We start from the raw sequence: 21,172 nt of genomic DNA on the forward strand, positions 1-21,172 counted from the left end.
TAAAGCAGCCAAGACTACTAAATCAGTGCCTGTTAAACCCCCACATCCAGGCCCTCTTCTAGTTCTCAAATGCTTTCTTTGGCAGAAGATTTAATTTCTTTAATTAGAGGATCTCAATCTCACCCAGACAGGGCCTCTCAGCCCCAGAGAAGAGACCTAGGGCAGAGCCCCTGAGCCAGTGTCTTCTGATGATTCTGCTGATGAATCAGACATTACTGACCAGCCAGAGGCTCCCTTCTCCAATTTTGAAGATTCTGATGCTGAAGAATCCATTCCAGCTGCTTCCCCACCAGAAGAATTCTCCTTTGGAAACCTTGCATGCCATGCGAGAACAGTTCCAATGGCAGCAACAGGATTTTTAAGACTCCAGAAAAAGACTTAGGACCTTTCTGCACCTCCCACAGCACAGGCCCTTAGCTATACCTCCTGTTCTCTCTGTGGTGGATGATGCTTTCGATGATGTTTGCTCCGCTCCAGATTCTTTACCCCCAGCCCCTGCCAAACCAGACAGATTTTACAGGGTGCCAGATACTCATCACCACCTTTACAAGGCCCCACTTGCAGACCCAGAAACTATATCCCAGGGTCCCAAGGCAGTAGCGGCGACCACAGCTAAAAACCCTATTCCTTCTGAAAGGGAAGCAAGGTCATTAGACAGATGGGGTGAAAAGGTCTACACTTCAGCTACTCTCTCAGCTAGAGCTTTAAACTGTCAGTTTCACATGATACAATACCAAGAGTTTATGCTTGATCAGTTAACTAAAAAACTAACCACTGATGAATCTCTTGATAAGAAATATGTATTAGAGATGGTAAATAACATACAACAGGTTAGCAACCATTCCTTGAAATGTGGCTATGATGCACTGGAGGCTTCATTTAGATCAGCCATGACAGGCACAGTGATAAGAAGGCATGCATGGCTAAAGGAACAAGCTTTACCGGATCATGTTAAAGCTAAGTTGCTAGATGCTCCTATGGACAAGACAAGTTTGTTTGGTACACCTGCCCAGCAGGTTATGAAGAAAATGGAAGAAAAGGCAAAATCTGTTCAAACTGTTAAAGATTTCTTGCAGGTTCAACCCCGAAGGTTTAGCAGGAACTGGCCTGCCAAAAATTGGTCCTTTCCTGACTCCACAAAATTTCAAAGGGGCAGGAATAGACGTTCCAGAGGCAGAAACCAATCCAGAGGAGGTGCCTACAGAGGCGACAGTGGCAAGGTAACAACAGAGGCACAGACGCAGCCACTGCCACTACATCAGCACAACCACAGTGACTTAATCCTAACTCCGCCTACCAGGGAACAAATAGCAGCTCCTCTAGGCGGAAAGTTAACCTTATTTTCAAAGAACTGGCACTACATAACAAAAGACAAGTGGATTTTACAAACCATAGATCAAGGTTACCGGTTTCACTTCCACACTTTACCAGTCAAAAGAGGAATGCCAAATCTACCTCCAAATCAAAAAACAGAGGCTCTACGCCAGATAATGGAGTTAGCAAACATGAGAGCTGTGGAAAGAGTGCCAACAGCAGAACAAGGAAAGGGGTTCTATTCCAGACTATTCCTAGTTCCAAGAAAGGAAAAAAGTTGGAGACCAATTCTCGACCTGTCCACCTTAAATACATACATCATTGTCCCAAAATTCAAAATGCTGACCCTACAGCAACTTCTTCCCATGCTGGGCAAGGAGTCTTGGCTGGTAACTCTAGATCTCAAGGAGGCATACCTGCACGTCCCCATTCGACCAATCTGCAGAAGATACCTCAGATTTCTTGCAGGATCAGAGCACTATCAATTCTCAGCATTGCCCTTTGGCTTATCTACTGCGCCCAGAGTATTCACAAAATGCCTGGCATCAGTAATCCCATTGCAGACTACAGGGCATTCAGATTTACCCATACCTGGACGACTGCCTACTACAAGGGGACAACAAAAGCAAGCTGACAACAGATTTACAAAGGGTCATTTACTTGCTCCAAGGACTGGGATGCACAGTCAATTTACAAAAGTCAAGGCTGATACCATCCCAAACAAGGACATTCTTGGGCGCGGAATTGGACACAGTACAACAAATGGCATTCCTGACTACAGAAAAACAAAAAGAACTTCCTCTTTACTTCTTGGCACTAACAAAACTGAATGAGTTAACAGCAAGAAAATTTCTGCAGGCCTTGGGCTTCATGGCATCATGCATAATCTTGGTCCCATTTGCCAGACTACATATGAGGAAACTACAGTGGTACCTAAAGAATTTATGGTCCCAACACAGACACAGTCTAGAAACAGAAATCCCACTAATTCCATGCTTAAAACAGGAGTTCCTATGGTGGGCTCAGGCATGCCAGTCAAACCCAGGCCTACCCTTTCGCAGATGTCAACCAAGCCAGACCATCACAACAGACGCTTCAGACCTAGGATGGGGGGCCCACATGCTGGACAAATGCGTGCAAGGATTGTGGACACAGGATCAACTTCACCTGCACATCAATCTAAAAGAAATGCTGGCAGTAAAACTGGCAATCCAAAAGTTCAAACCATTCCTCAAAGAGGGCCAGTTGATGATAAGGACAGACAACACCACAGTCATGTGGTACATCAACAAACAGGGAGGCACTCATTCATACCCCTATGCAGAATGACCTTGGAGCTGTGGACCCTGGCACTCAGCTACAACATTCAGTTACAGGCAATGTTTGTACCGGGAAAGACAATACTCTAGCAGACATATTAAGCAGAACCACTGATGCCCACGAATGGAAGCTGCACCCGGACATCTTCAAGACCATCTCAAAGAAATGGGGAATGCCACAGATAGACCTATTCGCATCACCTCTCAATCACCAGCTCAAAAAATTCTGCACAAGGACATTCCACCCACTAGCATGGAAAGTGGACTCACTCTCCTTCAACTGGAAAGGCCTAACAGCATATGCATTCCCACCTCTTCCTTTGATACACAAGGTACTACTAAAAATCAAGGAAGAACGTCCAAGGATAATCCTGATAGCCCCAAACTGGCCAAGACAACACTGGTACCCACTACTGAAGAGCATGTCTCGAACAATATGTGGCCAATACCCTGATGCCTTTGATGTTAACTCAGAACAACTACAGCATCATACATCCAAACCTAAAACGCTGCAACTGACTGCATGGAACATCACATAGCAGCAGCTAATCCAGAACTTTCCCAAAGGGTTAAAGACATTATTCTTGAAGCACGCAGACCTTCAACAAGAAGGAACTATGCTGGAAAATGGAAAAGGTTTGTCATTTGGAGTACCGAAGAGGAAAAGATGTGTCAAACATAGATATGCCTAACATTCTGGAGTATCTGGCGAACTTCTTCATTCAGGCCTGTCCTACTCCTCCATCAAGATACATGCATCAGCTATTTCAGCAGAATACAGCTTTGATCCACCTGTTTTTCGCACCCTTTGCTCAGGCAGTTCCTCAGAGGAATCAAGAATGTAAAACCTCCAAGGAAACCACCATTACCAGCCTGGGATTTAAACTTTGTGCTAGAAAAGTTGACACTATCACCCTTTGAACCAGCAGCAACAGCAGACCTACAACACCTGTCATGGAAAACTGCTTTCCTACTGGCAATTACTTCAGCAAGGAGGGTTTCAGAACTACAGGCCTTAATGGCAGTGCAACCCTTCCTAATCTTCCACCAAGATAGAGTGTCCATGAGAACTAATCCTACATTTATGCCCAAGGTGGTATCCAGAGTATCTTTAAACCAGGCAATCCACCTACCTACCTTCTTTCCCAACCCACAAAACAGAGGCGAAAGAATACTGCATACCTTGGATGTACATAGACAGCTACGCTACTACTTGGACAGAACAAAACATAGCAGAAAGACTGACCAACTTTTTGTAGCCTATGCAACAGGAAGGGAAGGAAAAGCTATTTCCAAACAGACAATCTCCAAATGGATAGGAAATTGCATACGATACTGTTACTCCTTCCATGGAAAACCAATTCCACAGAACATAAGACCTCATTCTACAAGGGCAACAGCCACTACCACAGCCTTCTTACGAGGAGTGGCAACCAAAGACATTATTGAGGCGGCTACTTGGACCTCCGTGCATACATTTGCCAAGCATTATAATTTGCCTCTATATTCCAGATCCCGAGCAGGGTTTGCCACTGCTGTACTGCAAGGGATCCTAAACACACCATAATCTACTTTTATCCTCCTCCCTTAGTTGGCTATGGTATTCTACCCACTTGTTATGACTGCAGATGCATCCATGAAGGACATAGTACAGTTTTGTACCTACCATAAATGTAGATGTCCGAACTGGATAGCATCTGCAGTCAGGATTACCCTCCCTCCTTCCCCACTGTGGTACTCCTAGGGTGTTTACCCTCCTAATAGCTAGCTGTTGGGGGGGGAGTCTTTTATGGTGTATTTGTTTGTATATATGTACATATATGCTTATTGTTGTGTTTACCTCTATCTATTTGGAAACATTGGCATCTATCCAAATTTTAGCCTGCAAGAAGGCTACTGGCATCTGGGGCAAGAAACACTGAGGAAAATGGCGTCGGCTGATGCTTTTATACCCGAAGACCAACAGAGATGACGTCGGGTGGAGTGCGACATCAGCCGAAGCCGGACCCGGACTTTGGAATCCAGCCGACTGCAGGGCTGCCTGACGACAGGACAACCCACTTGTTATGACTGCAGATGCTATCCAGTTCGGACATCTACATTTATGGTAGGTACAAAACTGTACTTTCCCTTTCCTGCATCGTCCCTTCTAGAGCAGCCTTGGAATCTGGACCCAGTTGTGGACCTCCTGATCCATCAGTCAGGCAGGCTGCATACATCTCTTCAGTCTCTCAACCTCACTGCTTGGTTGCTCCACTTCCAACCTTAGCCAGGCTTCCCAGTATTTCCAATTCAGTGCGTGAGATTATCCTTTCTTCGCACAAACCTACAACCAGGAAGACTTGTGCTAGTAAGTGGAAACGTTTCTCTTTCTGGGCAGAGGCTAGAAATATAGATCCCTTCATGGCCCCTGTCTATAACGTTCTGGACTTTTTAGCAGAACTTTTTCAAACAGGCTCCTCTTCGGCCACCATTAAAGTTCAATTAGCGGCAATCTCTAATTTCCATACGGGCTTGTCAGAAACCAGCATCATGTCCCATAAGCTTTGCAAAGCCTTTCTGAAAGGAACAATCTTGCTCAAGCCTCCAGTGAGAGATCCCCCGCCTCCATGGGACTTAAATTTGATCCTAACTTCCTTGATACTGTCTCCCTTTGAACCGGCAGCTTCCTGTTCCTTGAAATTGCTTACTTGGAAAACCCTTTTTTTGGTAGCCATTACTTCAGCGAGGAGAGTTTCTGAACTTCAAGCCCTTTGTGTTCGTCCACCTTACCTAGTTTTCCATAAGGATAGAGTTTCACTCAGGACTAATCCTTCGTTCCTTCCTAAAGTCCCCTCCGAAAATAATTTGAATCAATCCATCGATCTGCCAGTCTTTTTTCCAAATTATTCCAACAAAGCTGAACACAAATTACACCAGTTGGACGTTCATAGGCAATTATGTTTCTATTTGCATAGGACTGAGCAAATAAGGAAATCAGACCAACTCTGCTTGTCCTATGCGGAGGGTAAGCAGAGTCGACCAATGTCTAAAGTAACCTTATCCAGGTGGTTGTCCTCTATTATTACCCTTGTTTATCAGTTGAGGAATAAAGAACTCCCTGCTAAACCTAAAGGCCACTCTACTAGGGCTTTAGCTACATCAATAGCTTTTCAATCAAGACTACCTATGGAAGCCATTTGTGCAGCAGCCACATGGGCCACCCCTCTTACCTTCATTTCACATTATAAATTGGATCTGTCCTCTAGGAGCAGAGCTGATTTTGGTCCCACTGTGCTCAAGAGTCTGTTCCGATGAGCCACCCAGGACTAAGGTGGTAGGGACGCTGTCCCAACCAGCAAGAATGAAGGCGAGAGAGACAACTTAACATTAAGAAGTTATGTACCTACCATAACGTTCCATGTTAGTTGTCTTTTTCCCGCCTTCTTTCTTGCGTCCCACCCTCCATTCCCCCTAGCCTAGATGGACCGAGAAGAGTCGTCCTGCGAGTCTTGTCACTGGCTGAGTCTTTACCTTTTTCTTCAGCCCTGTAGCTGAAGTCTTGCTATTGGGACAGTTGTCCTCTTGTATTATTATGGTGCTAGGTCTTCCAAACGAGATCTGGGAGTCTGGCCCAGGCATTGTATGATATAGGGAGGCCTCAAGCCAGTAAGTAGTTCCCGAGCTTTAGAAAATGGCCGAGTCGGAGCCGACTCAACCAGCAAGAAAGAAGGCAAGAAGAAGACAACTAACATGGAACGTTGTGGTAGGTACATAACTTCTTATTTTTTAGCCTACCCTTTTGGGGGAACCTGACATCTGGGGCAAGAAAAACTGAAGAAAATGGCGTTGGCTGCATCTTTTATACCCCTGGCGCACTGACGTCAGGGAAGAGGCGACAGCAACCAACGCTGGACCAGGACTTTGGAATTCAGGCCGACTGCAGGTAGCCTGCCAGCAGGATAACCCAAGTGTAATGCCTGCAACAGTGAATACACTCGAACATCTACATTTATGGTAGGTACACAACTGTACTTTCTTCCACCCTTCGAACCTGCAAGTACTTGTGATTTCAAATTTCTGTCTTGGAATACCTTGATTTTGGTGGCCATTACTTCTGTCAGACGAATTTCAAAAATTCAAGCTTTGTTGGTGAAACCTCCATACCTAATTTTTCTTAAAGATGGAGTTGCATTACTCATTAATGCATCATTTTTGGCCAAATTGTATCAGAATCCAATATTAAGCAATCTATTGACCTAGCAGTTTTCTTACAAAATTTTACAAGCAAAGGTGAATATTTGTTGCATTTACTAGATGTGCATAAGCAATTGCATTTCTACTTAGAACAAAAGACTTCAGAAATTCAGATCACTTATTTGTTTCCTTTGTGGAAAAGAAATTGGGCAAGCCAGTGTCAGAGTTTCCCTAGCCAAATGGCTTACTAATTGCATTTCTTTCATTACGATAAATTGAACTTGCCTTTAACTAAGAAGTTGTGTGTTTATTCTACAAGAGCAATAGCAGCTTCCTCAGCCTTTTATTCAAGAGCCTCCATGGATGATATTTGTGCAGCACCAACTTGGGCTTCACCTCACACCGTCATCTCTCATTACAAGCTGGTCTTAGTTTCTACAAGTAGGGCATAATTTGGCTCAGTGGTGTTTAGGAATATCTTTTATGGCCACCCTGGGATTATCTTTTATGGCCACCCTGGGATTATAGTAGTTGGGGACTCTGTCCCACCAGTTGAGGACAGAATGAACATTGACAACATGCGATAAAGACGTTATGTACTCAACATTCCATCTGTGTCGTCCGTTTTCATTCTTCCTCAACTCCCCACCCACCAATCCCAACCAGTGTTATCTGAAGTGCGAGTGGATTGAGCCAGTCGTTGGGGTTTTCCCTTGCCTTTTATGAGTCCAGATATAGATTTGTGGTTCTCTCATCTCCTATATTTCTGCTTGAAAAATCTTCTATATGAGTAAAGTTTTTATAGTCTTTTTCTGTAGTCTGCAAACGGGGTCTGAGGTAATGGGGTGGTGAATTCTGGGAATGAGAAGCTCAAGAGCTCAAGGTTGCCACAAGGTTTTACAATGGCTGAGTTGGATCCGAACCCATCAGATCAGTTGAGGAAGAATGAAAACGGACAACACAGATGGAACATTATGGTAAAGTACATAACTTATTTTTCTTGTATTATTTGTTTGTGTTCTGTACTGATCTTGAAGCTCCCAGGAGTAGTGAGTGAAATGTTGTGCAACTCCATTCCATACTGCTGTTTTCTGTTGTATAGCACTGTATGTAATAATGAACTCACTCAGCTGTTATTGCACCATTGCAGTATTTATTGTATAATTGCTGTCTGTTATCACTTTTGTATTTTGTACTGCATTTTGATCTGTTCTAATCTTTTGGAGCCTGATTCATGGCTGAAAAGTGTCCTTTGAGTTACACTTCAACAATTAAGTAATTGCAGTAAATAAATATAAATAAAATGAAATAAGCAGTAAGAAATCTTCTGCATGTACCACAAACAAATAATTAATATATTGTTCTGCATTTAGCTGCTACCTTTTTGTTTATGCTACGGAGAAAGTGGTTTCAGATGGAAAGCATAAAAAAGTGAGATACAACCCCTATTTTTATCTGTGGTATACAGTCCAATAAATTTTAGAGAGAAAATTAATAATCAGATCAAAAACTTATTGAAACAGAAAAGATGACTTAAGTCTGTTGAAAGTTTTCTCAGCTTTTTATTTAATATGTATCCTAAATTTTGTATGAAGGAGCTTTTGCATTTTGAGATATAAACAGTTCATGCACTAAATTAGAACGCTGCTTTTAAGACGGTAAAGCAGACTTCTGTCTGTACTTCAGAAATGATGGCTGTCATTTGATCACAGTTAAAGTACTATTTTTCTTGCTTAAAAGAACTAATATGCACATTTGTGCGAGTAAAACAAATTGAATTAAATTACTGTGAATATTATTTTTATGTGATCACAACTGGATATCAGAGATAATAGTAAAAGTACTGAGAGTGTACTGAGGCAGTGTGTCTAGGAAAGCGACAGATACCATTTGTTGTTTGGCCATGGTTAAACAGTCGTTGATCTGCCATAATACAGTCCCACCCCATTCCAATAAACCCAATTAATTCAATTGCTTCTTGCAGCCCCCCCTTGCTTTGAAGTCACCAACAACCACTGTTGCTGTGACAGGTAGGTATCCAGTTTGCTTACTGTAAAGAAACTGAGTAATGCTTTTAGCGTTCTAGTAGAGAAGTAAAGATACAGATTTCTTTGACTTTAGACTGAAGGTTTGTGCTGAATTTAGGGCAATATACATTGTATTACCATACTAAATGACTATGTCTGAATGGGGGGCATGTGGAGTCTGACAGAGCATTTTGTGATGAATTTCTCATATTTCTCTTCCCACCAGGTTGTGAGCAGAGTAGCAGCACAGCAAGGATTTGACCTCGATCTTGGATATCGGCTTTTAGCTGTATGTGCAGCCAACCGGGACAAATTCACACCCAAGTCAGCAGGTAAGAGTAAAATGGTCCTTGTTTCAGCTTTTGACAAGTTACTGAGAGATCATGGCTGATGCTCAGTTTGAATGTTGGCTAATTGGCTAAATACTTTTTGGTAGAATGTGGTACAGATGGGACCACTTACTTTACTCACTAAGAAATAGTTCTCCATCTGTAGTCCACGTGTACAATGTGTCATCAAGACATGGTTGTGCGAAACGCTTTTAACAGTGAAATGATTTGAAGCATCAGGCTGATTATCACAGTAGGGTGTCTGTGCTACTGCATGACCTGCTGTTTAATATGACTTATTTCCCATAGAAATGCAATCATCACATTATTACTGTATTATTGGGCCACAAGTCATGGGTGCTGTTTGTGGGATTTATTTTGATTATCGCAAGGGGAAATAATAACTCAAAATCTGAAACACCAATGGTACTTCTGCAGCTCTGAGAGTCCAAGCTGTCTGTTCTTTGGATGTTAATTGACTGGTCATTTCCTAATTCACTGTTTGCCCTCGGATGTAGCATTGCTTCAAGTGGATTTGAGTTGAACTGCAGCTGGTTTGCTGCTGGCGTTTACACTACTGGCCGCACTGTTGTTCGTTCTTTTTTGTGCTTCCCAGCCAAGTATGACAGAAGTCAGGAAGCACTCTGCAGGGAGCAGTATTTGGCAGGAACAAGCACACACTGTATAAGGCCTGTAGAGGACTTTGATCTTTGGCCCAGTTGCAGAGCTTGGACATGGCTTTGGAGCCACGAACTGCATTGAGTTAATGTGCCAGTTTCTTACTGTACACCGTCACCACACAGACTGTAAAGTTTGAAGCACAAAACTTTCCTTTCATGGGTATCATTGGCCATATGCCAGTGTTCAGTTAATCTTTAGCATACAGAACTTTTAGAGTTACTTTAGGGCTGGAAAGAAAATGTACGCAGTGCTTAACTTTGTAGCAATTGTGTTTATATAACATCATATTGAAAATATGTTAGATCATCATTTCAGTACACAGTGATGTATGTAACCTTGTGTGACAGAGTAAGTATGTGGAAAAAGGACAATGCATGCCCAGCAAGCTCATCACAGTTTGAATTCAGATAATGAGGAATTTGTTACCTTCACCTTATATGCCCTTGTTCATGTATTTTGCTGCATTTACCATTTTTGTTCTGATGTCACGCACACCCATTGAAGGCTTTTATTGTAAAACAAGACTGTCATGTGCTGTCTTGGAATTAAGACTTAAGTGAGTTTTGACCGCTGTTGCTGCATAGCTAAAGATTGCCGTTTTGGGGCACCCTCAGTGACTTACACAGTTTAGTCTGAGTACCACTTGAAGACAGTTTTATGTATTGAGTGCCGTCAGCCGTAGACAGCAGTTGCCATCCATCTTTGCAAGACATCAAGGAGAATGAGAATGAATGGGGTCTTATGAGGAATAGAGAGGATTGCATAAGTATCCCCAGGCTATCTGAGAGCTTTTTTAAACCAGCTAAGCCTAATATGGTTTCTGGTTTGAAGGCATTAGTACCATGTCATGGTCCCGAAGTCAGACTTTATGGAACTGAACTACACGATTTAGGGTCTAACAAAGTTGAGTCAGCCAATATTTTCTTTTTTGTCTTGGAACCTTTATATTGGTTTTCATACTTGTAACAACAACCAAAACTTAAAAAACACAGAACTAGTGCTGCTGAGAGCAGAAAGTTAGTGATAAAGACCAAGTATAGTAACTGTTGTCGTGTTTGTTGTGGGTTCTGTGCCACCTTGGTCCTGGATTCCTGTATTAAGTATCTGCTAGGTCAGTATAGAAGTATATTATGCTCATGCTGGTCTTTGCACGAGGTATATACTGACCGTGCCTAGTTTCTGACTGGGTCATCTGTTGATGCTTTCTTTCCTTAGCCATCAAGTCCACAAACCATTTTCTGCAGGAGTTTTTTAGCTGGCTTCACCATGTCCTTGCCTTGATGTTTGTTCCCAACAGCATAACTTTTGTTCTGGCAGGTAATAAAGTCTTTTTTTCTCCTAACCCAAGTATTAAGGGAGGAGGAGTTGTCCTGCAGTTGGTCTTATTTGTTATTCTTATGATATGTAGAACAGAAGGTAAAGGAAAATAGATTTTGTTTCTGTTGAGTATTGGGAAGGGGGTGGTAACTTCAAGGTCAGCCATAATGCTCAATTTGAAAAAAGAAAAAGAGAAATAGAATAGAATATGAAGCAGGCATCTTTTGCTAAAACTTGTAACTCTGGGAAAATTACATTGCCTTGGCAACTTTGAACCACAGCATATTTAAAACTGCTGCCTTTGTTTTGGACCTTTATCTTTTTTTGTGTTTGTCTAGATCTGTTGCTTGCTACATCTGTGTGCCACTCATTACTTCATTCTTTCATTTTCTTATGCTTGCTGTAGTCTCTTCTGGGACACAGGAGCTGGTGCAGAGCAGAGAACTAGTCCAAGTGGGACACCAGTTCATTGCAGAGCTCAGACACGCCATCTGCACACACCTGCAAACAATTTACAGGATTAACATTATATTTGTGTGTGTGTGTATTTAGGATGTGGGACGAAGCAGTAACCTCAGACAAAAATTCCCTTGGGGGCAGTAAGGAATGCAGATTTAGTTTAAAAGGCTCTGTAGCCAAGAATTGAATCAGAGTACCCAATGCTGTCGGGCAGCAAAGGTGAGTCCTGCTGCTTCACTGGGTAGGCCATTCTCCTGCTGTGTCCTGTCTTAATCTATGGCACACCACCTCATTTGCTATATCCATATCCCAGAACTCCCTTTGCATATTCGAAGTTGAAGCTGTCGTTTGCTTTGCTAATCATTTGATATCTCCATATTTAAACCATGCTAAATAGGTCTGAGGTCCGTAACTGAAGAAAAGGCAAGAAATTGAATCTTTCTTGCATGAGTTTCACACTGAAGAAATTCTGCTTGTGCAGACTGCTGCCTTTTAAGTGCATAACTGTCAATGTCAACTTGTTGGAGAACTGGAGAACATTTACAGAAAAAAAAACTCACTTTCAGAAGGCAAGTTGGCAGTATACTTGAAGTGTTTCTAACAAAAGCATGCCTGAGCTGCACACTTAAAAAGTTAAGTGTTTAACTTTCTTATACGTTGTGTTTTTTGCCTTCCTTAAAACAAAATTATTATTGTTAGGTATCTCTTGTTTATTGGTCCATTAACAGTGAACTGGTCCCCATCCACTTTCCTGTTGTTTGCAGACTTCATTCACATCTGTTTGTTTTTAACTGTAAATGCGTATTAAAAGTGGAATTGTATAAAATTACAGTTTGTCACTAGTGATATTACAGGAGAAACTAGATTGCTCTGTGATTAGTATTGAAATCGTCTGGAAGGTGCATCAAACCAGTAAGCAGGAAAACTTTAGAAATACCAGATTGTTCCTATGCCATTGCCTCTGCTGAATTCACCACAAGGATTGTTGCTGCAACAAATTCACAACATAAATGAGATGAAGCCACAGGTAGACATTAATCTTTCAGCCAGATCTTGACGTAGTTGGACATACTTAGAGAGCATGCAGTTTCCCTGTCATTTTGTAATGATTTTGTTCCTGACAGTCATCAGCCTCATACTTTCTATGTAATCCATTTGCTCCCCACTAGGTAGGAGCCATCTCTGGCGCATTCATTCCCACAAGCTTGAACCTGCTTGAGAATCACCAAATTTAACTCCTTTGAGCATATTCTTATTTATTTATTTATTTTACATTTGTTGGCCGGGATAGTCTGACTGGATATATGTCCATTTTCAGCGGAGGCCTGGGTAGAAAAGCTCCAATAGTACATACAGATAATTATTCAACAATAGTAGTAAAGCATGCTTTACAGAGTGTATACAGTAATACCATCATAAAGGACAAGAAAGATTTGCAGTCTATCATTGTTGCATATTAGCAATGATACAGACATTCAGTTGTAAGGGAAGCTAATTATTGTATACAGTATTGTTTAGAATACCATAGTGGAGAAGGAGTTAGTCGGGGATGGAACAAGGACATAGCCTTGTAAAGTACCGTTTGAGACTTTTTTTTACTAGAGTTAGCGATGGTTCTAAAGTAAGTTCAGCTGGAAGTGAATGCCAAGTTTTCCCAACAGAGTTGGCAAACAGGGAGTCACCAGCTGAGTTGTTGGTTATGACCGTTTGAATCAGGAGTTTATTAGATGAACAAAGTGACCTGGGGTTACTATAGTGATTGATAATATTTTTAAGTGCTGGAGTATTTTCAGCTTGATAGATAACTTTGTGTGCTACTGTAAGTTGATTGTACTGAAGTAAGCTGGGCAGATGTTCTTTGTGTTTCACTGTTGCAGTCATCACATTTGGGTTATCTGCTTGCAGTAGCCCTCAGTCAGTCTGATTATCAAAGTCTTGGGTTCTGCGTCGGTTGCTGTCTCATCTTCCGTGAGCAGTTCGCAAGTGCCAGTCGGCCGACTCCTGAAATTTTCGTTTTCGAGTTTCAGAACTGAAGTCTTCAACTAAAGCAAAGTACCCCATTGGGGAAACTTTTTCTTGCTCTAAACTGATGTCAGTAAAAGTCAATAATTGTATTTCTAGTGGAAAGAAAATACCTCATAAAGATTTTAATTTGTACTGTATTCCTTGCCTAGGCCCTAACCACGACGTACCTCGCTGTCGGTTTTGTGCCTTATTTAAACCACAAACTATTCGTCGTTGGTATATTTATGCTTCTAAATATTTTGGTACTCGGTTCAATTATCCAGATATGTCTTTGGTAAGCCACCCGACTACCGACATTCCAAAAAACCGCAAAGATAAAGACAGAGACAGGCCGCCTAGGTCCAAAGCTGCCGACGAGTCTTCTCCTAAGCTAGTCGCCAGTTCGTCACTACTCAGTGAGGTGCTTTCGCAGCCCCTGATACCTGCTACTTCAGATTCACAGGCCTCTACTGAGACCCATTCAGAGACCGGTATGCCGCGAGATGTTTCAACTGTGGAACCTGTGTATGTCTCTACCTTGGATGGGTCTGGAGCCGCTGTGTAGGCACCAGCTTCTGAGGGTGTATTCAGCCCTACTGACTTGCATATTAAACTGATGCCATCTTCTTCTTCAAGGCCTAAAACTCGAACCATGCCTAGGAAAATGACGACCAGACCGCATGGTCAGGCCTTTGTGCTTAAAAAAGAAATGATAAGAATGGCTGAAGATCTTACTACTTTAATCAGAGGAAGCCAGCCTTCCCCCTCTAAGAGATCTAGGACTGAATTTGCTTATGATACTTCTGACCAGGATTCTGAGATTTCTGTTTCCTCTGATGACCAGGATTTACCCATATCCACCTATGAGGATTCTGATGCAGAGATCTCAGGATTTGCCAGTAGCTCGAGACCAAGCTCCTTATCCCATGATGCACTGCTGGAATTACCTCCGATCTAGTTTGCAGCGGCACATATCTCGGTGTTCCAGATAGCTCGGACCAATTTTATTGGATAGATTCGTTTGTTTGCAAGTTTTAAAAACTTTTTTCTTGACTTTCTTGTTAGGATAGTTTATAGATTTAGATAAGTGGCCTATGTTGGCTTGGTTTTTTTCTATAGAGTTGGCCTTGTATTTAACCACATACTTAGCAGTAGTTTGTTAGATAATTTCTTGAGTGTGTTTTTTCAATTGTTTAAATTTGTCTAATTTTAAAATAGAGATGTCTGATGACAAAGAAAAGCCGCATCCTAAATCTGGCTTCAAAAAATGTCCGGATTGTGGACAAAAAATATCACTGATGGGCACGATCAGTGTGTTTATTGTCTAGGGGCATTACACCTCCAAGACTCTTGTAGCATCTGTCACTCCTCCTCTTCCAGGGTACTTTTAGAGAGAAGGAGGAAGTTGGTGGATAGGGGTTTACTTCAGCACCCCTTCCCGGAAGCACTGGTTGACCAAGATGGTGCTAGTAAATCCTCAAAGTCATCCAAGTCTTCAGGTGACTCCAAAGCATCAAAAAAGGCTAAAAAAATGGAGGGTGTAGGGTCATCAGTTCCACTGCTCTCGGAACTGAGTGTCCCTTCTGCTTGGAGCCAGCTCAAAGCTTTGGAGCCGGTTTCTGATATTCCCTCATCTCCTCTGTTCCAGTCAGCACCCTCTGTGCACTCCTCGAAGTCTTCTGTCAGCCTCTCAGGTCTGGATTTGGACCGGTTGGTGCAGAAGCTTTTATGGGCACCAGGCTTGCCAAATTGTTGTTGGCTCTGACGCCTTCGTCAGAACCGAAGACCATTAACCCGGACTTGACTGCCCGTCCTCCGAGCCGTACTGGACTTTCGGAGCCATAAAACCCCGACTTGATGGTTGTTGAGCCTGTGGAGCCGAGACCTGCTCTGGTGTTATTGGTTCCATCTACTCGGACATCCTCTGTGCCGACAGGGGACTCTAGGAGCCGACACTCTCCTGTCAGGTCTGGAGAGGGTAGTCGTACCAATTTGTCAGTGCCGACTCTTCCTCCCGGGGCTTTGGCTCAGATGAGCTCGGCTCCTACCTCGGGCTCGGAGCCCATGGCCTCTGTGCGGGAGGATCGGATGGTCCCTTCAGATCCGTCTACCCCTTCTCGTTGAGCCATGGTGCGTTTGATGCCATGAAGAGAGTCCTGTCTCCAAAGACATCATCAGCATCAGGTCTGGCTTCCTCCTCCCCTCAAGCACCTGTGTCCACTCCTGCTTCTACCGGTCAACCCAAGCATAGAGACCCTGAGCCTCAAGTAGCCCCACAGGGTGCCCCCTGCTCTTCTGAGACCTCCCCAGATGCCCCCACTGAGGAGGTACCCAGGAAGAGACTGTGCAAGAGGAGGCACTTGGACTCCCCACAGGAGTCTTTGACATCTGACACTGACTTGGATGAGTCAGAAGGGTCCCCTTGATCCCCCTCTGAGGATGTCTCCTTTGCGGAGATTAGATCCTTAATCAGAGGGGCAGTTGGCAGTCCAAAAGCCCTACTGATGACGAGTCAGTGCTCTTGAAGGCTTTTGGGTCTCAACCTTCCAACTGTTGGGTGTCTCCGCCTTACAATGAGCTCATGGAGCTGATCTTTCGTAAGGCATGGGAGTCTCCGGAGGCCATGGAACCTGTACCTCGGAAGCCAAATGAGTTCATCTCTGCCCCAGTGGACAAAGCTTTTTTGACTAAGGGGGAGTGCCTGTTGATGCCATGGTGGCGGCAGCTACCAAAAAGGAAACGTCTGAGAAGTCCTCATCTATCCATCCTCCTAACAGAGATTCCAGGATCATGGCTAGATATGGCAAATGCATGTTTAGTTCAGCGACTTTTTCCCTTCAATCACTGAGCTATTTAACCCATTTTACAAGACTACAAAGAGATCTCCTGAAAGAGCTAGGAGATGCTCTCCAGGGTACGGTAGCTGCAGGGGTTGCCGGCACACCCAGCTCGCTACCCTAAACTCGATTGTGAACTCGTCCATGCGTCTCATATCTTACGCAGCTGATGGTTCGAGTAGAGCCGCTAGTTCAGGTGTTGCCCTGCGTAGACAAGCCTGGATGCGTCTCTGTTCCTTTGCGGAGCCTTTCAAGTCTTCCTTGATGGCTCATCCCTGTCCTGGGCCCAAGGTAAAGGAAACTCTTATCAGGTGTGAGCAGGAAGGCAATACTCTGTCTGCCGTTGGAGTCCATTTTTCTACCCCTACTTGGCCCTATCCCAAGGGCCCTAAAGGCTGAAAGATATGGTTCCGAAAAGCACAGGGAGCCTTTCAGGACACACATGGAGAAACCCCCTGTAGAGGCAGAAGAGGGGGTTATAATGGAATACGCCGCCCGCGTGGCAGGGGGGGGGGGTCCGCAACAGCAGAGTGACAGAGGCCAGTTCTCTGGTCAGCCCTACCAGCGCTCCTGAAAGGAGACCCGGCTGTTCAGCTCTGAAGGCAGTCTGGGGTTGCTTATCTTTCTACCCAGAAGCCTGGCTAAGCATAATGTCTGATACCTGGGTACAAAGCATCATTTCCAGAGGGTATTTCATACCGTTCTCTTCCCCTCCCACTCCTGTCAACAGAATTCCGGATGTTCCACCCAGTCTTGGGGAACAAGCAACTATAGAGGTCCGCAAGTTGCTAGAAAAAAAAGTCATCCAGCCAGTCCCAGCAGACCAAATTGGATTTGGAACTTACTCAAGATTCTTTTTGGTTCCAAAGAAAACAGGGGACTGGAGACCTATCTTGGACCTCAGCAGACTCAACCAATTTGTAAAAAAAGAGAAGATCCGAATGGTCACGCTTCAGGCCATTCTTCCCTTTCTAGGGAAAGGCGATTGGATGTGCTCCATCGATCTCAAGGACGCGTACTACCACATAAAGATGGACAGGCTGGGAGCCAATCACTACCAGTTTCGAGCCCTGCCCTTTGGTCTCACTACAGCCCCCAGAGTGCTCATCAAATGCATGGCAGTGGTCGCGGCTCACCTGAGGCATCTAGGATTCCAGGTGTTTCCATATCTAGACGATTGGCTCCTCACCGCTACCACCAGGCATCAATTGATTCAGGCACCACAATCTACTCTGACACTCTGCCACCACTTAGGCATTACAGTCAACTTCGAAAAGTCTGCCTTGTCACCATCCCAGCATACCGTCTTTATAGGAGCAGAGTTAGATACCTCAACCACCACTCTATGTCTTCCAGTCGAAGGGGTCTCACTTCTTCACCAACATGTCAACTCATTGGTGTCGAAGAACAGAGCTACAGCCGCAGAGGTCTTGAAGGTATTAGGTTTGATGGCAGCAATTTTAGACATTCCACTCACAAGGATGCATATGTGAATTCTTCAATGGCTCCTGTTCGCTCAATGGTTTTACCAAAAATTTCCAATGAACCATATGATTGTCATCACATACTCTTGCAAGAGGGACCTTCAGTGGTGGTTGACATCTCTTCATGTCACAATAGGAAGACCCTTTGTGCCCCCCCCCCCAGTAGCCACTGTGACTACGGCCGCTTCCCTGATAGGGTGGGGGGGCATTTTCAGGGAAAGACTGCCGAAGGCACATGGACGGATCAAGAGTCACATCTGCATATCAGTGTTCTGGAGTTGAGAGCAGTACTTCTGGCATTGCAGTACTTTCAGGACTGTCTTCCTCTTGGGACAATTGCAATTCAGACAGACAACATGTCAGTGGTCTAGTACTTGAACAAACAGGGCGGAACCAAGTCGTATCCCCTTTGTCGAGAAGCCCTCAGGGTATGGCAATGGGCTGTGTCATCCCAGTGTTTTCTGTAGCAATGCACATCCTGGGAAAAAGCAACGTGATAGCAGACAAGCTGAGCAGGGCAATCCTGTTGCCTCACGAGTGGTCGCTCACAAGTGGTCTCTCAGCGAACACGTTGCGAGCATGATTTTCCACAAATGGGGCCAGCTTTGCAGCGACCTCTTTGCCAGTCACATCAATACCAAATGTAGAAGCTACTTTGCCCTGATACCACCTCCATGACATCCCCCGAGAGACGTACTTGTACGCGATTGGCCTCCAGGTCTCCTAAATGCATTCCCTCCAATTCCATTGATACCCAGGTTTTTACAGAAAGCAAAGTCGCTGGGAAGGACTGTTATCCTTATAGCCCCCCTCATTGGCCTCAACAGATTTGGTTCCATTTTCTTCACCATCATCTGCTGGAGGATCCATGGATCCTGGACCCAGTTCCAGACCTCCTGACACACACATCAGTGGACCTCCATCCTTCATTGCAGTCTCTAAAGCTGACTGCCTGGCTGATCCACTTCCCCAAATAGCCAGGCTTCATTCACTCTCAGATGACACAAGAGAAATTCTATTGTCTTCTCATAAGCCATCCACCAGAAAACTATATCGCAGTAAGTGGAAAAGGTTCTCCATTTGGGCCAGTATACAAAAAATTTACCCTTTCCGAGCTCCTTTGTCGTCCATCTTAGAGTTTTTGACAATGATCTTTAAGGAAGAGCAGCAGCTGCCACAGTTTGGGTTCAGTTAGCCACCATATCTAATTTCCACCTTGGATTGGATGGGTTAAATATTATGGCCCATAAGTTATCTAAGGTTTTTCTCAAAGGTGTTTTTCACCTGAGACCTCCTGTCAAAATCCCTTATTCTCCCTGTAATTTGAATTTTATGCTATCTCAAATAATTCTTCCCCCCTTCGAACCAGCATTATCTTGTGATCTCAAATTTTTGTCCTGGAAAACTATTTTTCTAGTGGCCATTACTTCTGCCCGCAGAGTGTCAGAACTTCAAGCATTATCTATCAGACCTCCTTATATGATTTTGCATGCTGATATTACTCAGAACAAACCCCTTCTTTTTGCCTAAAGTCTATTCTGAGTCAAATATCAATCAGGTCATTGAGTTGCCAGTCTTTTTTCCCAACCATTCCAACCAATTAGAATACATGCTGCACAAACTTGAAGTGCACAGGCAGCTCAGATTCTATCTTGATAGAACTAAGGATGTTAGAAAATCAGATCAACTCTTTGTATCCTTTTCGGAGGCCAGAAAAGGTAGACCAATGGCTAAAACAACCATTTCAAAATGGTTATCGGATTGTATCTCATTTGTTCATGTAACAGCTAACATACCTTTGCTACACAAAGTAAAGGCTCATTCAACCAGAGCCGTTTCTACGTATATTGCTTTTCAAGCTAAATTGCCCCTTGATAACATTTGTGCTGCAGCCACTTGATCTAAGCCTCATACCTTTGTCACTCATTACAAAGTAGATAAGGCTTCCAGGGACAGGTCTTCTTTTGGTTCTACGGTCCTGAAAAATGTACTCCCGTGAGCCACCCAAGATTGCGGGTGCTAGGGACGCTACCCATCAGTGAGAATAAACGGCGAGATTTAACTTCATATAAATAAATTCTCATGTCCCTCCCTCCAACCTCCTCTTGGCTGATAGTTGACCTAGTGGCTAGTATCATCTTGGTTGTTCAATACTTCTTCTTCCTTCTTGGGGAGTGCACCCCTTACAGGGGTATATATACATGCAGCAAACAAGATCTGAGGTAATTCCAGCAGTGCATCATGGGATAAGGTGCTTGGTCTCGAGCTACAGGCAAACCTTGCACTTTCCTATCAGCCGTGTCGGAGCCAAGGATCAGCTCCGAACCCATCAGTGAGAATAAAGGCGAGATGAACAACTCACATAGAACGCTCTGCTGAGTACATAACTTCTTTTTTCATATGTTAAAGTATCAGCAGCATATTATTGGATTGCTTAAACAGAAAATGATGTTGATTCCTGATTGTGCTGAAAATAAGTATTTACAGGATTTTATGCATTCTGCTGAACAGGTTGAAAAACATACTTTGCAATGTGGTTTTGATTCACTAGAGGCATCTTGCAGGGCTGCTGTCACCGGGTCTGTAATTAGAAGGCATGCTTGGCTTAAGGAGCAATCTTTGCCAGATCATGTTAAAACTAAATTGCTAGATGCTCCCTTAAATCAGGACCGCCTATTTGGCAACAAAGCAGAAGAAGTTCTTAAAAAGATTGAGGAAAAAGCTAAATCTATGCAAACTGTTAAAGATTTCTTACAAGTGCAGCCTCCCAAGATTTAGTAGGCATTGGCCCTCAAAAAATGTGTCCTTTCCTGCCTCTTCCAGGCCTTCTCAGTTCAAACCCAGAACCAGCAGAACAACCAGGACTCAGTCCCAGGGTACGCACAGGACTAAGCAGTGAGGGAGCTCCCACTTCCATATCGGGGAGTAGTAAGACTCCCCCCCTGTGGTAAACTGTCTCAATGACTTAACTTTAAAACTTCCAAACACTTCTCAACTGACTGCTCCTTTAGGGGGAAAGATTGCAAGCAAAAAATTGGGAACTTATTACCCAGGACAAATGGGTTTTAAACGTAGTTTCCCAAGGATACAGATTTCACTTCCACACGTTACCAACTCCAAACAGTTGGCCAGATCTACCCCCAAATCAGTGGGCAGAGGCTCAAAAGTACTCTCTCAAGATTAGAGACTATTCAGACTGTACCAGAAGAGGAAAAGGGACAAAGT

General features: G+C 43.7%; 1 protein-coding gene across 5 annotated transcripts in view; it reads left to right on the top strand.

Annotated features, from left to right (window-relative positions):
• Positions 1-21,172, top strand: part of ZMIZ1 (zinc finger MIZ-type containing 1) — a 2,170,450-nt gene that overhangs the window by 1,696,747 nt on the left and 452,531 nt on the right. For all 5 annotated transcript variants that reach the window (XM_044056883.1, XM_044056886.1, XM_044056882.1 and 2 more), the window contains one exon: positions 9,063-9,168. In XM_044056883.1, the coding sequence (XP_043912818.1) occupies positions 9,063-9,168 (106 nt within the window). The remainder of the gene's footprint in view (positions 1-9,062; positions 9,169-21,172) is intronic.

Source organism: Protopterus annectens, chromosome 14.part0 (assembly GCF_019279795.1).
Source record: "Protopterus annectens isolate FY-2018-M chromosome 14.part0, PAN1.0, whole genome shotgun sequence".
NCBI lineage: Eukaryota > Metazoa > Chordata > Ceratodontiformes > Protopteridae > Protopterus > Protopterus annectens.